This window comes from Morone saxatilis, unplaced genomic scaffold (genome assembly GCF_004916995.1).
Source record: "Morone saxatilis isolate NCDOM2014 unplaced genomic scaffold, NCSU_SB_2.0 Contig3, whole genome shotgun sequence".
In the NCBI taxonomy this organism is placed as follows: Eukaryota; Metazoa; Chordata; class Actinopteri; family Moronidae; genus Morone; species Morone saxatilis.
This window is the reverse complement of record NW_023339873.1, coordinates 18,963,060-18,975,432: the sequence shown is the minus strand read 5'-3', so window position 1 is coordinate 18,975,432 and position 12,373 is coordinate 18,963,060. Positions and strand designations below refer to the sequence as shown.

Below are 12,373 nucleotides of genomic sequence, written 5' to 3'. Positions count from 1 at the left end.
CACATGGGATTTGTAGTTGTAAAGTCGGCGCTTCGTTCGTGCTTGGCAACATTGCACCTCTTCCGTTTGGACTGAACTCAGCTCGCAGTTGATAGAAAATGAAGTCGGATGTGGAGGAGTTAATGCCGAGGCTGCTGCCCGTTGAGTTTGGACCCAGTGCAGAGGACCTGGACCTGAATGAACCGCCGAGAAACCCCCGGGAATACCTCCGACAAGTCCAGTAAGTGCACCGTAAACAACTTATCGAGAGTCTGTTGGGAACTCCACTGGACTACACTGCTGCTGTCACCGGAAGTACTGCCAGTATAGTGTTAGTAGAGGGCTCATCCATCAATCAATCAATCCATCAATCAATCAATCATAATGTAATGTATCAAAGTGAGAAAGGAGAATTTTACTGTGACAGCCAGTGTTATAATAACTATTGTTCTGTGCTTCCATGTTCACTCTTTGCTCAACTGTACTCACAGAATAAAGGGATACCATTACTGTTGAGCAGAGTGCATCACTTGAGCCAGTTTGTCATGTGTTGTTGGATGGTGTGTCTTTCCGTCAGGTTGGAGGCATCACAATGTCCGGAGGTGGTGGTTGCTCAGATTGACCCCAAGAAACTGAAGAAGAAACAAACAGTTAATGCCTCTGTGAGTGAATGCTGTTATTTAAACTCCACTGCATAGAGATACAGTGCAGCATCTGCCTTATTGATCCTGTAATGTGTACAGTTTATTTGAGTTTAGAATTGTATTTAAGTAAAGTAGGATGGATATTACAAAGGTTGCAAATGTAGTTGGATGCTGTGCGGAAATAAAATATATATGTATGTTAAAATAAAGGTACAAGTTGATAACTGAAGCAGTATTTTGTTTCGACAAATATAAATCAAATCAGTTTTATTAGTAGTCAGGCTGTTTACATGAAGTATTGAATGAGCTACTGGGGAACACATGCTCAGTATTAGCATGTGTGATATTAGACGGGGTGAGAATAATGTACCATATTCTACTCCTTTAGGTATTCCTTCAGTTGTCTGGTAACTGTGTGTTGTGTGTTGTGTGTTGCAGGTGGCAGGCTGTCATGCGGCTCCAGTGGGTTTCTCCCCCAGTCTCAATTGGCAGCAGCAGCAAGTCAGTAACTTCTCCGATGTCAGACAGGTAAAAGAAAACACAGAAAAACAACTTTGAAGTCTTTGTTGAAAAGGGCAGAGTGGCGTTCGGTAAAGCCAACCTCTGGATTGTGGGTTCTGCCTTTTGCTTTCAGAGCATCACAAAGAACAGGAAACACTGGAGCAGGCAGACTCTGGACGACAACGTGCTGATGGTGAGGAGACGACATGGTCACACGGTTCATTCAGTAACTTCATCTGGAGGGCATTGGTTTCAGTGTTATCGATATACATATAAGACAAGAGGCAAAAAGATTTTGCTTGTTATAATATACATTTGTGTGTGTGTGTGTGTGTCCCACAGCCAAAGCTAACAGATGAGGAGGGCTGGAAGAGGTTTTGTTTAGGAGAGACGGTCTATCTGGGTACTTCGTCCTGTCACACAGATGCTGAACCAGAGCCGGCACTGGACTATAGCAAGGTTGTATTAACACGTGTTTGTGTGAGGAAAATGATAAAGCCTTATTTAATCAGGTGTTATTATTTAGCTGTCAGGTAATGTTTGTTGTATAAACTGGGGTTCTAATGGTCCTGATCCACTTTAAAGTAAAATACTAGACCGCAGTCTGCAAGTTGTTTCACAGCAGTATCAAACCTAAACTGATTCTAGCAATAACTCTGTCATGTGTCTGCACTCAGGTGGGCTTCCCTCCCTTCCTAAGCATAGTGAGCAGACTGAACCAGGTAAACAGCCTTCTCATTTAGACACTCACGCTCTAAACCAGTTCAGCAGTCTGATCATTATGTGCCTGTTTCAGTCCACAGTGCTGATGGTGATGGAGATTCTGATCAGTTGGTTTGAAGAACATGAGTTTGTTCCTCAGTTGGTGAGTGTTGTTTATTAAGTCACTCCACATTTTACAATTGCTTGCCAGCCTTTCACAAGTCCCATGCTACAATCACACTGCAGTTCTAATGTCTGGTAATTATGTATTTACTGAATCCTTGTAAAGTAGTTTGACCTGTTTGTTTACCATAGGGTCGCTGGTTGTATTCTTTGTTGGCCTGCCTGGAGAAGCCCCTGCTGCCTGAAGCCCACTCCTGCATCAGACAGTTGGCTAGGAGATGTGCTCAGCTCCGCAGCACACTGGTACGAGTCACTTTGTACCCCCGTCCCCCAGCCTGTGTTGGTCTACTACTGCCATCCTGTGTAGTAGTCGGTGTGCGTTTGCTGAACTCTCAGATCGTCTTTTCTCTCTTCTGTATTTAAGTGGAAATGTACAAGTGTCTATTTTTGCTTCATTTGGTCTGTCTTTGGTGCTAAAACCTCACTGCTGAAGTGTTGGTGCTACACTTCACACTCTAGTGCATCCTGCCAAGGTAGCTCTTGCATATTTAATTTAGTACTGTATTTAAATGTAAACCGTTCACAGCAAGGTTTTTGTGTCAGAATTGTGATATAGAGCTGACAGTATCTGTATGTCTGTCCTGCTTTTATGACTCCACAGGAGAGTCAGGAGGATGAGAAACTGCCTGCCCTCAACCTGCTCATCTGTCTTGTTGCCAGGTATTTGCCAAGTCCAAATAGTTTATATTGGTCAGGTTGCATAACACTTTATGTATATATGGATATTTATATGGTTGGTCATATTAAATTGCAAAGAAAAAGGTTGTGGTCCTAACTTAAAAATATCTAGTTTGTTGTAACAGTGACTTTACCAACATATTACAATCTGATTATATATATGACATATGCATACCATGTCAGATTAAATTTCTCATTTTTAATGTCTGTCCTGCAGATACTTCGAGCAGAATGACCTGGCAGACCAGCCGGAGTGAACGCAGGGTTGAACTGTAGCGACTGGTATCAACAAGATATTGAGGAGTATGTTGTTACTGATGCAGCATTCAGGCAGCGGGCTCTACAGTCAAACAACAAGAAACCCACGGGAAATTAAAGATGGAGGCTTTTTGCCAGCACAGTAAAATCAGTGGAAAGAATGGAGGCAACAGTGCACACAACCATGTAGGTGGTGGCTCTGCACGAGATGGAATCAACGTTGAGGACAGAAGAGTGGATCGTGAACTCAACCTGTATTATTTCAAGTAACTTGTATGGACCTCTGCTGATACAACTGGACCGAAGCCAAAGCAGTATGATGATTATTTTTAAGAGGAAAATTCATATTTTTTTCTTTGTGAATTCAGTCCTGAGGTTCATGGTTCTATAAAGTGTAAAAATGTGTCTATTAAACTGAAGATTTGTAGGAAAACCACTGTGGACGCTGTGTTGTTGGTCATCACGTAGTTAGGACCCTACAAATATGTATATTTGTGAATATCTGCACAGACAGAAGTACTGCATATATCACCAACAGGGAACTTTGATACACACATTAATAATCCAGAGGATTTATCTGTGTGGCCTTGGAGATCACCTGACGTTTTCAATCTCGACCAGCTCAGGCAGGGTTTCTGCAGGTTACATTTTAGACTTTAAGAACATTATGAATGTAATTTAAGACCCATTGTACATACTGGCAAAGAAAGGACCATGGACATGAAGGAAAATTGAGTCCACGTTGGTTTTGATTTGTAGTTGTTACAGCACGATCAATATAAAATGTTCCCCAAAACATTTAAAAAAGAGTAATGTTAACAATTTTAAGACCTGTCAAAACCCATATTTTAAAGGTTAAGTTTACCAATAGTATTTTTCACATTTGCAAAATGAGAAGTGAATGTGGATTAAAATAGATATTGCTATACCCTACTGAGGGCTGTAAATACATAGCAGTCAGTTCTATGCAAGTTGAATTTTTACAGCCTTCAGAATGAGATGTGCTGTTCTACCCATTCTAATGCATCAGACCTTGAAATGGAGACGTAATAGAATGTTTGTAAAATTTGTTCAGTCAATTGCTGCCACGCTCCAGCTTTTAAAACATGATTTACAAGTTGTCCATCTACAGCACTGTTAAACCAGATTTTAAACTATCAAACTAATGCTAACAGATTTTGGGGACTGTCAGACAAAAGACATCTGAAAATGTCACTTTAAACTCTTTAATTTTGTCAATTTACAGACCAAATTATTAATGGAAAATCCCAATCTGATTAGTTAATAAAAAATAACAGTTTCAGCCCAAATATGGTTAAAAAAAAAAAATCACACAGCACACATTTCCACTAATACCTCACCTTTAATTTGAAGCAGTTTATCAGTTGGTACAAAAAAAATGGAAAAACAGTTTCAAAAACCAGAATTTCAGCAAATCACACATGTACCCACGAGATGAAGATACAAGGGCCTCGACATTGATCATATATTGGAAATAAAAGGATCAACAGTGTTGTCACATCAACTTGAAAACACAACTACTGTACGTTAAATGGTTACTGCTACCATAACCATCGATACCCCAGCCTATGGCATTATGATTGGGATGAAAACGTGTAAAGAAACATTCAACACCAGCGTTTCATAGTGCCACACAGACTCGTTTTAAAACTCCAATGACGGGCGGAGAGAAATCTGTTGGATTTAAAATGACATGTCTCAAATCTTTTAGTAAGGGGTCCAATTAGAGACAGTTTAAGGGAGTTGCCCTGCCAGAGGCACAACTCAACTCCAGTTTACATTTCTTTTTCCCCAACTAAAGAGAAAACTGAGGAAAAAGTCATCCACTGCTTCATTACAGTTTTGACATTGACTTATAAATCCCTACACTGTTAAAACTTCAACAGGCCTTTGTGGCGTTGTAAGGGAAAATGCTACGTTTAAAAACTTGTGTCATCTCATGTCATAAAGTTAGTTTGTTTATTTCCCCTCAGTGTTTTCCTGTGTTGAATAAGAACCAGATTAGCGTCTCTTGTCCTTCCTGTCTCTATCTTTATGCTCCCTATCGCTCCGGGACGACCTGCCCCTCCCTTCCTCGCTCCTCCTCTTCCTCCTCTCCTTCGATCCCTTCGAGTCCCTCCCTCCTCCGCTACTTCCTCCTCTCTTACGGTGGCTTCTCTCCTCCCCCTTCTTCCTGCTCCTGTCCGACGGCCTCCTCTTGCGCTTGCCACTGTCCCGACTGCGACTTCGGCTGCTGCTGTTGGACGAGGACGAGGAAGAGGACGACGATGACGAAGAGGAGCGGCTGGACCCGGAGGAAGAGGAGGAGCTTCCGCTGGAGGAGGAGCCGGAGGAGGAAGAGGAGGAGCTGTTACTGTGACTGCGGCCCTTCCTTGGCTCCTTGTCCTTCTTCCTCCCTCTCCGGCCGTCCTCTTCCTCCTTAGAGGGTGCAGGGGTGGTGCTGGGGGCCTCCTGGGAATCAGGTAGTTTTTGGGGTGCTTCGTCCCCTGGTTGCCCTTCCACAGCCTGATTCTCGGCTGCTGAGTCCTGGACCTCGAGGCCAGGGATGGAGACTTCCTGCCTGGGCTCTGTGGGGGCTGTTTGAGACCCAAGGATCTTCTCCAACCCCAGAAGCCCAAAGGACTTAACTGTTGGCTCCCCTGCGCTGACACTGAGCTGAGGCTCACTGGGCTTTGGCGCTTCTTGGCTGGTTACGGCTGGTTCAGACTGGATGTCCGGGGTCTTCTCATTCTGGAGGTCTGTGGGGCCCTCTTTACTGTCTGTTTCTCCCTCCTCTCCCTTACTCCCGTCCTTCTGCTCTGGCCCACCCTCTGCCTCCATCTCCTCTGACTCTGGACTGGCCTCCTTCTCTCCCATCTCTGCCCTGTCCTCTCTGTCTTTAACCCCCTCCCCTCCTACCTTCTTTTCCTCACTGCCCTCCTCAGTCAGCTCCATCGCCTCCTCCTCTTCCTCCACCACCTTCTTCAACACTTCCTTCTCCCCTTCCTCCCCCTCGTCTTTCTCTGCCACCTTCCTATCCCCCTCCTTTTCCCTCTCTTCCTCCTCCTCATCGTCTTCCTCCTCCTCTTCCTCCATCTCTGCATCCCCCTTGTTACCTGTCACCCTTACTACCTGACCTGCGGGCTTACCCTCCGCCGAGTGGTCCGTCCCTGTTGCTGCCGTGTTGCCGTCCTGGTCGCGGTTTGGCTGTCGCCGGGGGCGGGACTCCATCTTGCTGAGGTGTTCGGCAAAAGCCTCGCACCTCTCCTCAAACACCGCTGTCCAAAAAACATCCACAAAAGGTTACACACACACACAAACCTGTTTCCCCTGTCAGACTGGATACCATCAACATCATCAAGGTGTCAAGAAGCCATGTCTTTCAGAAAGACAAGAAACCTAATCTCTTAAAGCATGAAACCTACTGACCATTTAGTTTCTTGGTGGAGTCTTCGAGGAGTTTCTGTGTGGCGGAGCACATTTTTCCAGGCAGGTAGAAGATGTGAGGCTTGGTCTTGGTACGAATGTACTTGATCAGACGCTTATTGTGGCTGGTCCACTCCTCTTGCTGTTAATAGAGGAGAGAAAGGGTTAAACAAAATGAATTATTCTGGCAAAGTACAAACATTTTAAATATACAATCACAACAAAACGTTTGGCAGATTTTCTATACCGAGTTGCACCATACCAGATAGATCATCTATGCACTCATTCACCTTTCCAATGTCTTGTTTCTATTGCCCCAAAATGGTGTTAAATATTTTCTTACCAGCTGAGCTAATTCCACTTTCTGTTCCAGTAGTCTCAGCTCAGTCTGTTTGGCTCTCCTCTCTTCAAACAGCTCCCTCTTTTCATTCTCCACCTTCTTTCTCTCAGTCTCAGCCTGAACCTCGAGCTTCTGCTCGATCTCTGTACGTCGCTTTTGCTGTGGGGGGCAAAATCCGAAGATGGACAGATGAGATGAAGGAGAGAAAGAGTTAATGGGGAAACAACTGTGCAAAAGCAGTTATTACCCAACTTACTGTATAAATACAATGTGTCAGCAGTTGGTCTCTAAATATTTTTGTCGATGCTATTGTGAACTAAACAGAACTCACAAATTCCCTCAATGTTACATTACATAACAGATAATAGGATAAAAATAAAAAGCAGTTTTGTAGCACAAGGACTCCCACTATAGCTCTGCTTACATCCATTACTCTTCATTTCTAAAATCAGAGCACAAATATGAAGTTTGACCTCAGTCTGGTTTTAGTGGTTTACAAACATCTTCTAATTCAGTAACTCAGTGAAAGCACAACTGGATTAGGATACTTCAGCTGAATTTTATTGTCTGTCTTGTTGGATGACATCAGCTATGCATCTTTACTACAATGGAAGTGTGTTCATTTGTTTTGTCTGCCCTCCTCAATGGCAGTCAGCTCAGTTCCCTAATGAATTGGACAGATTTCCTCACCTTCTCTGTAGAGACGTTTGACTCCTGTTTGAATTTCTGCAGGGTCCCCATCAGCAGGCCGAACATACGCCGATTCCTGACCAGGAAAAAACAAACCCACCATTACACACCTGTGATTTGTGAACTTTTTTTTTTTTTTTTGCCGTTCCGTATTTTCTGTCACTGTGGAACAAATGTGATTTTAAAGATCATGACAGCCCGCTTTGAATGTAAGGACAGCGGACTCATAGCTTATGTTGGCCTACCTCTGTTTGCCCCTCTCATCCATGGTTTGATCTTGAATGAGGTCTCGGCGTGTTCTCTCTTTGGAGGTAGCTACTACAGACGACTGCAACGCCGGCTGAGGGAAGAGGAAAACACAAAAGAGAAAAACTATTTGTTAGGGCTGTTTGTCAAAACACTTCATGTCTTAGCTTCAAAGAATCGATACTTAAAATGTGACAGTTAATGATGATTATCTATTTCTGACAGGAATTTGATGTGTTTTTAGTCAATTTAGTCTATTTGAAAACAAATTACCCATAGAGAGAAAAAATAGAGAGTTCTAATAGTAAAATACATGTTAAACAAACAATGGGAAGCACAACACTTAGAAATACTTGCAAAACAGTGCAATAATGCAGGATGAGGTGAAACGAATGCAAAGTGAGAAGTCCAGGCACTTGCCAACCAATCAGAAACAAGCTCTTTTCCATGGTCAAACAATGCTTTAACTAAACCTTTCTCCACAGGCTGCATACATGCACAGCTCCATCAACACTTCTCAGACGAGCTAAACTCTGTACTCTTACCTTTTTGACATCGTCATCATCCTCGGCGTCGCTGTCGTGACGCGCGTCTCTCCTGGCCCTCTGGTCCCCCGCCAGCCTGGAGACACATACACAAAAAGATAAGATGCTCGTAAGTGACAGACACTTCAATGCTAATCAGTGCAAACATAGCAACTGCTGCTCTCATGATGGCCGTGGCAGAAATATCTGCCAGAAAGCAATGAAATTAAGTGACTCAATTATTTCCTGGGGTGAGATCTGAACACAAGAAAAAAATAAATAAAAAGTACAAAAATAACTGAAAGACAACATCAAAACACAACCACAGAACAGAAGATAAATGTGATTCAGCCCGAGGCAGTCTGTGGGCTATTTTAAAGTGAAACTGTTTGGATCTCATCAAGCAGTTGGGTGAATTTCCTATCAGCATTAAACTCAATTATTACTAATTGTTACTTTGTTGCTGATAATTGAGTTGAAGTCTATTTATTGCACTAATAACTCATTCTAAGAGCTAAACACAATTATACATTGAAGATGAAACAAGCCATAAGAATGTGAACAGATTATTTGTATTACTTAAAATTACTTCTGGAAAATTGCATCATGGATGTTTTACCATCTTGGAATTGTGTTTGTTGCTGTTAGATGCACATGCATATAATAAAAATGGTCACCTCAGCAGAGCTCCTTCGATGTCCCTCTGCTTGGCAGGGGGGCCGCCGCTTCCAATGTCTGAGAGACTACGCCTGGGAGACGACACAGAGACGGTGGTTGGAGGTGAGCAAGCAATTTAAAAACAATCAACTGACCTTTACAAAGAGTTTTGTCAGTAAGAACAAATCCACATCTATGCATGTTTTGCCAGATGTACTGTAGCATTTTCTCATTTCTATTACAGTTTGTTTGGACAACCAAATACAGAAGAACTATAAAAAGATGTATGTAGGCACTAAAATGTGTCATTGTTTAAACAAGTGTACTGTACAGTCAGCGGTCAGGTGCACCTGACAAACACTAATGTCGTCATGTTCAGTAGTTTGAACTGTTTTAGAGAGGTGTAGTTTGTGGTGCAGTTGGATTGTACAGTGTTAGATTCGGACATGTTTAGTTTACCCTCATTCGTAAACTGAATAAATTAAATGATTTAAATGTCATGTCTCTTCCAACCTGTAGTTGGTGGGAAGCTATGCAATAAAAAAAAAAAAAAACCATGCGAGCCAATACTACAGATTTGTCCACATCTGAGCGAACATCAGTGTCGTTGCATGCAAGTATCCAGAGCACGGCTCTACCTGAGCAGGTTGACTCCTCTGCCTCTACCTCCACCGGGGCCTGCCATGGGGCCGCCGAGCCGACGGATCTGACCCGGTCTGTAAACACAGCAACAGTCAACTCAAAACCAAAACCCGCTGCAAAGCAACTCGCTGAAATTGTTTTGTCGGCAATGATATCACTACTGTGTTGAAACCCAGGCGTTTGGTACCATTAATGAACAGATGGGTCGACGCCTACAGGGCCTAGCGATAGTTGGCCTACTAGGTTGGATATTTCCCTCCAAGGTTAGGAGTAATTATTAACTAAATATCGTTTATTTATTTATTTGCATGCTAATTCATCAGTTTGAACATAGGTATGGCCCGCGTTTGTATGTTCAGCTGGCACAAAACTACCTGAGGAGGTGGTAATGTTTGCTAGCCAGCTAACCGACTCATGCTACTGCGTACGGCTCGTCGCTGAACGCTAACAAGTCGCTTCGCTCTTCACTACAAACCCGCCAAGAGCCAGACGACCACGTGGGCTTTTTTACCTGGATTCATTAGGATCACGTCCCGTTAGTTTGCGAATATTATCGTCCACGTTTTTCAAGCTTTCCTTGGCTTTTTCGAGCTGGTCTTGCAAGCTCCGCACTACCACCGCCATCTTGCTTCAAGTTAGCGCGAATCATGTGTTTCTCTTCTTCTTCTGCTGTCCCTCGCTCTTTTTCTTCTTCTTCGGGTTTACCGGCACCCGACATGAGGCGCATTACCGCCACCTGCTGCTCAGTTTTGATCCTGCAAGTGATTGCTTGCGTACAGATTTTAATGACACAATTTACTCACTAAAATGTGTATTTCTCTTGATTTGTACGTGTGTCCACATTATCGCTGTCTGGAAATAATCACAATATGTTTCATAAAAGTGACAAAGACTGTAATAAGCTACGTGCTATTTCAAGGGCATGCAAGTACTGTGGCAGCATGTTGCTACTTGCATTAATCTTCACACCCACATAAAAACAGAGGCCAGTTGGTTTCATAATATTTCCTGAAAAACAACTTAAGACCAACAAAGCACCTATCATCTATTCCCATAGGAGCACAGAAGAAAGCTTTGATGGAAAATAGAACTCTTTTCAGGGGACCCCAAATTGCTCCCCAGGAATGATAGTACCATAACTAGTATTATGGCTGTCAGTCAACTCCATTTAACTGGATGGTGTTAAATATAGACCAAGATACCAACAACTTCCATGCAGTATGATGAGCTTTTTTTTAACCCAGCATTAACATAATAAGAAAGGATTCTTAACACTAGAAGCATCTGACTAATAACTGGTAATACACTCAAAATGGAAGTAGTGGAAAGTATGTGTTTCTGCTGTGTTTTCTTCATTTTATTTAATTTATTCTGAGTCTCAGGGTACAAGCACTCTTTCCCCTTCTGGCAGCCAGGTGTTGTGTGCCTGCACGTCTGTTTTGAACAAACCGCACAGAGGTGAGAACACCAGCTCTGAATTGTGATTTTAAGATTGAAAATAAAAGCGCTCTTGCAGCTCTTGCATTTCAAAGTAGCAACCCAACCATCAAACCACAGCTGATTTCCTGGTTTATATATCTGCATGTAGATTTCTGCTGTTTCACTGATGTAAACATCAACTTCCCTCTGCTTCATTTACATCTACTATATGTGTGTGTGTGTGTGGAGTGCATCACAACACAAATCATTGCTTGTATATAATAAATGCACTGTGGCAGTGTGTGTTACACTGCTATATTTGTGAACTTGATGAATTCTGTGCTTGTGAGTACGGTACGTAAATATACATGTTCAATGTGCACTGCAGTCAGTATTTACACTGAGCCTATATTTTGAGGTATACTGTCTATCACACAATGATTCAGTCAGCATTAAAGGGAAACATACACCGTCTTTCTGGTGTCATTTTATGTATATATGTCATCACAAAAAATGCTTTCTTACATTTTATTTTCCAGAAATATTTAGTATTTTTAGTGATGTGACTTAAACATCTGCCAGAAACACTGTGACAAAATATTGTAACTAATATGACCACAATCTTATAGAATTCAACCAGGAAACATATATGTATTTAAAATAACATCTCTGCAACAAAATAATAATATCAAATAATAATAATAAATCAAAATTTCTCCTGTCTGATGTCTTGGTATTATTCTACATTCTTCTGGGGAATGATTGAACATTGTTTGTCACCTCCGTGGTAAAAATATCTGTTATTGTTTCAGCTTAATTGCACAACACCAGCAGGGTAACCTTCTGATTATCCAGACGTGAACGAGCTCTTTGTCTGAGCTCTGAACAAAGCTGAAAACCAACTAAAATGAGCAGTGTGCATTTTCCTCTGTCGTGTTGGCAAAGGTTATGGGCAAATAATCATAGCATCAAGGCTACCTATAAAATACATCATTAGACAAAGCAAAGCTGGAGAACTGATCATATTAAAGAGAGTAGAGTTACACCCTTCTTCTGGATTTCAGGTGTGGCTTTTGGCTGCATCATTATCATTCTTATCTGTGGACTGTGGGTTTTTTCTCCCTCAGTATGATCATTTGGGTGGTTATGTACTCTAGCTGGCTGTTTTCTATTACATGTCGTATAATTGTATTATATCTTTTATTTTTATTGATCAAAAAAAGTGTGAGCTGAGGAAAAGGAGTTTGTTGTCAGTATCTCTTTCTCCTTCATTCACCTCTTCTCTCTCTGCTCATCAGTAACCAACAATTTTCCCTCTATTTCCCATTGTTGCGTTGCCATGGTGACGTTGGTTGAATCTCATTTGTAAGTTGTTTCATCTGGCCTCCTCCCCAGAGGGAAGCCCTGCAGCGTGGGGATGCGTCAGCGGGTCTTTCTGGAGTGCCTGTTCCACTGAGAGGAGCTCATATCAGTGTTTCTGTTAC

General features: G+C 42.3%; 2 protein-coding genes across 2 annotated transcripts; one reads left to right on the top strand and one right to left on the bottom strand.

The window, feature by feature from the left end:
- Positions 1 to 2: 2 nt before the first annotated feature.
- On the top strand, positions 3 to 3,379 carry gemin2 (gem (nuclear organelle) associated protein 2; the record flags this gene model as incomplete). Its single annotated transcript, XM_035674022.1, is given in 10 exon segments — positions 3 to 220; positions 557 to 641; positions 1,062 to 1,151; positions 1,258 to 1,317; positions 1,467 to 1,583; positions 1,802 to 1,846; positions 1,921 to 1,989; positions 2,142 to 2,252; positions 2,611 to 2,669; positions 2,905 to 3,379. Coding segments are annotated over 10 exon segments (798 nt in total). The 3' UTR covers positions 2,945 to 3,379.
- Positions 3,380 to 4,288: 909 nt separating this feature from the next.
- On the bottom strand, positions 4,289 to 10,140 carry pnn (pinin, desmosome associated protein). The gene is made up of 9 exons (XM_035674078.1): positions 9,982 to 10,140; positions 9,467 to 9,544; positions 8,849 to 8,920; positions 8,193 to 8,268; positions 7,647 to 7,741; positions 7,402 to 7,477; positions 6,715 to 6,870; positions 6,375 to 6,513; positions 4,289 to 6,223 (listed from the first exon to the last, which is right to left on the bottom strand). The coding sequence occupies exons 1-9, from the start codon at positions 10,092 to 10,094 to the stop codon at positions 4,968 to 4,970; spliced, it is 2,061 nt and encodes a 686-aa protein (XP_035529971.1). The 5' UTR covers positions 10,095 to 10,140; the 3' UTR covers positions 4,289 to 4,967.
- Between the last annotated feature and the right edge of the window lie 2,233 nt (positions 10,141 to 12,373).

Bases quoted from the DNA above. Each gene is read 5' to 3' on its own strand.
- pnn (XM_035674078.1), bottom strand. From the start codon at position 10,094: ATGGCGGTGGTAGTGCGGAGCTTGCAAGACCAGCTCGAAAAAGCCAAG. The intron at 7,742-8,192 runs GTAAGAGTACAG...CTCTTCCCTCAG, and splicing joins ATGATGACGATGTCAAAAAG to CCGGCGTTGCAGTCGTCTGT. The intron at 7,478-7,646 runs GTAGGCCAACAT...TTTCCTGGTCAG, and splicing joins GATGAGAGGGGCAAACAGAG to GAATCGGCGTATGTTCGGCC.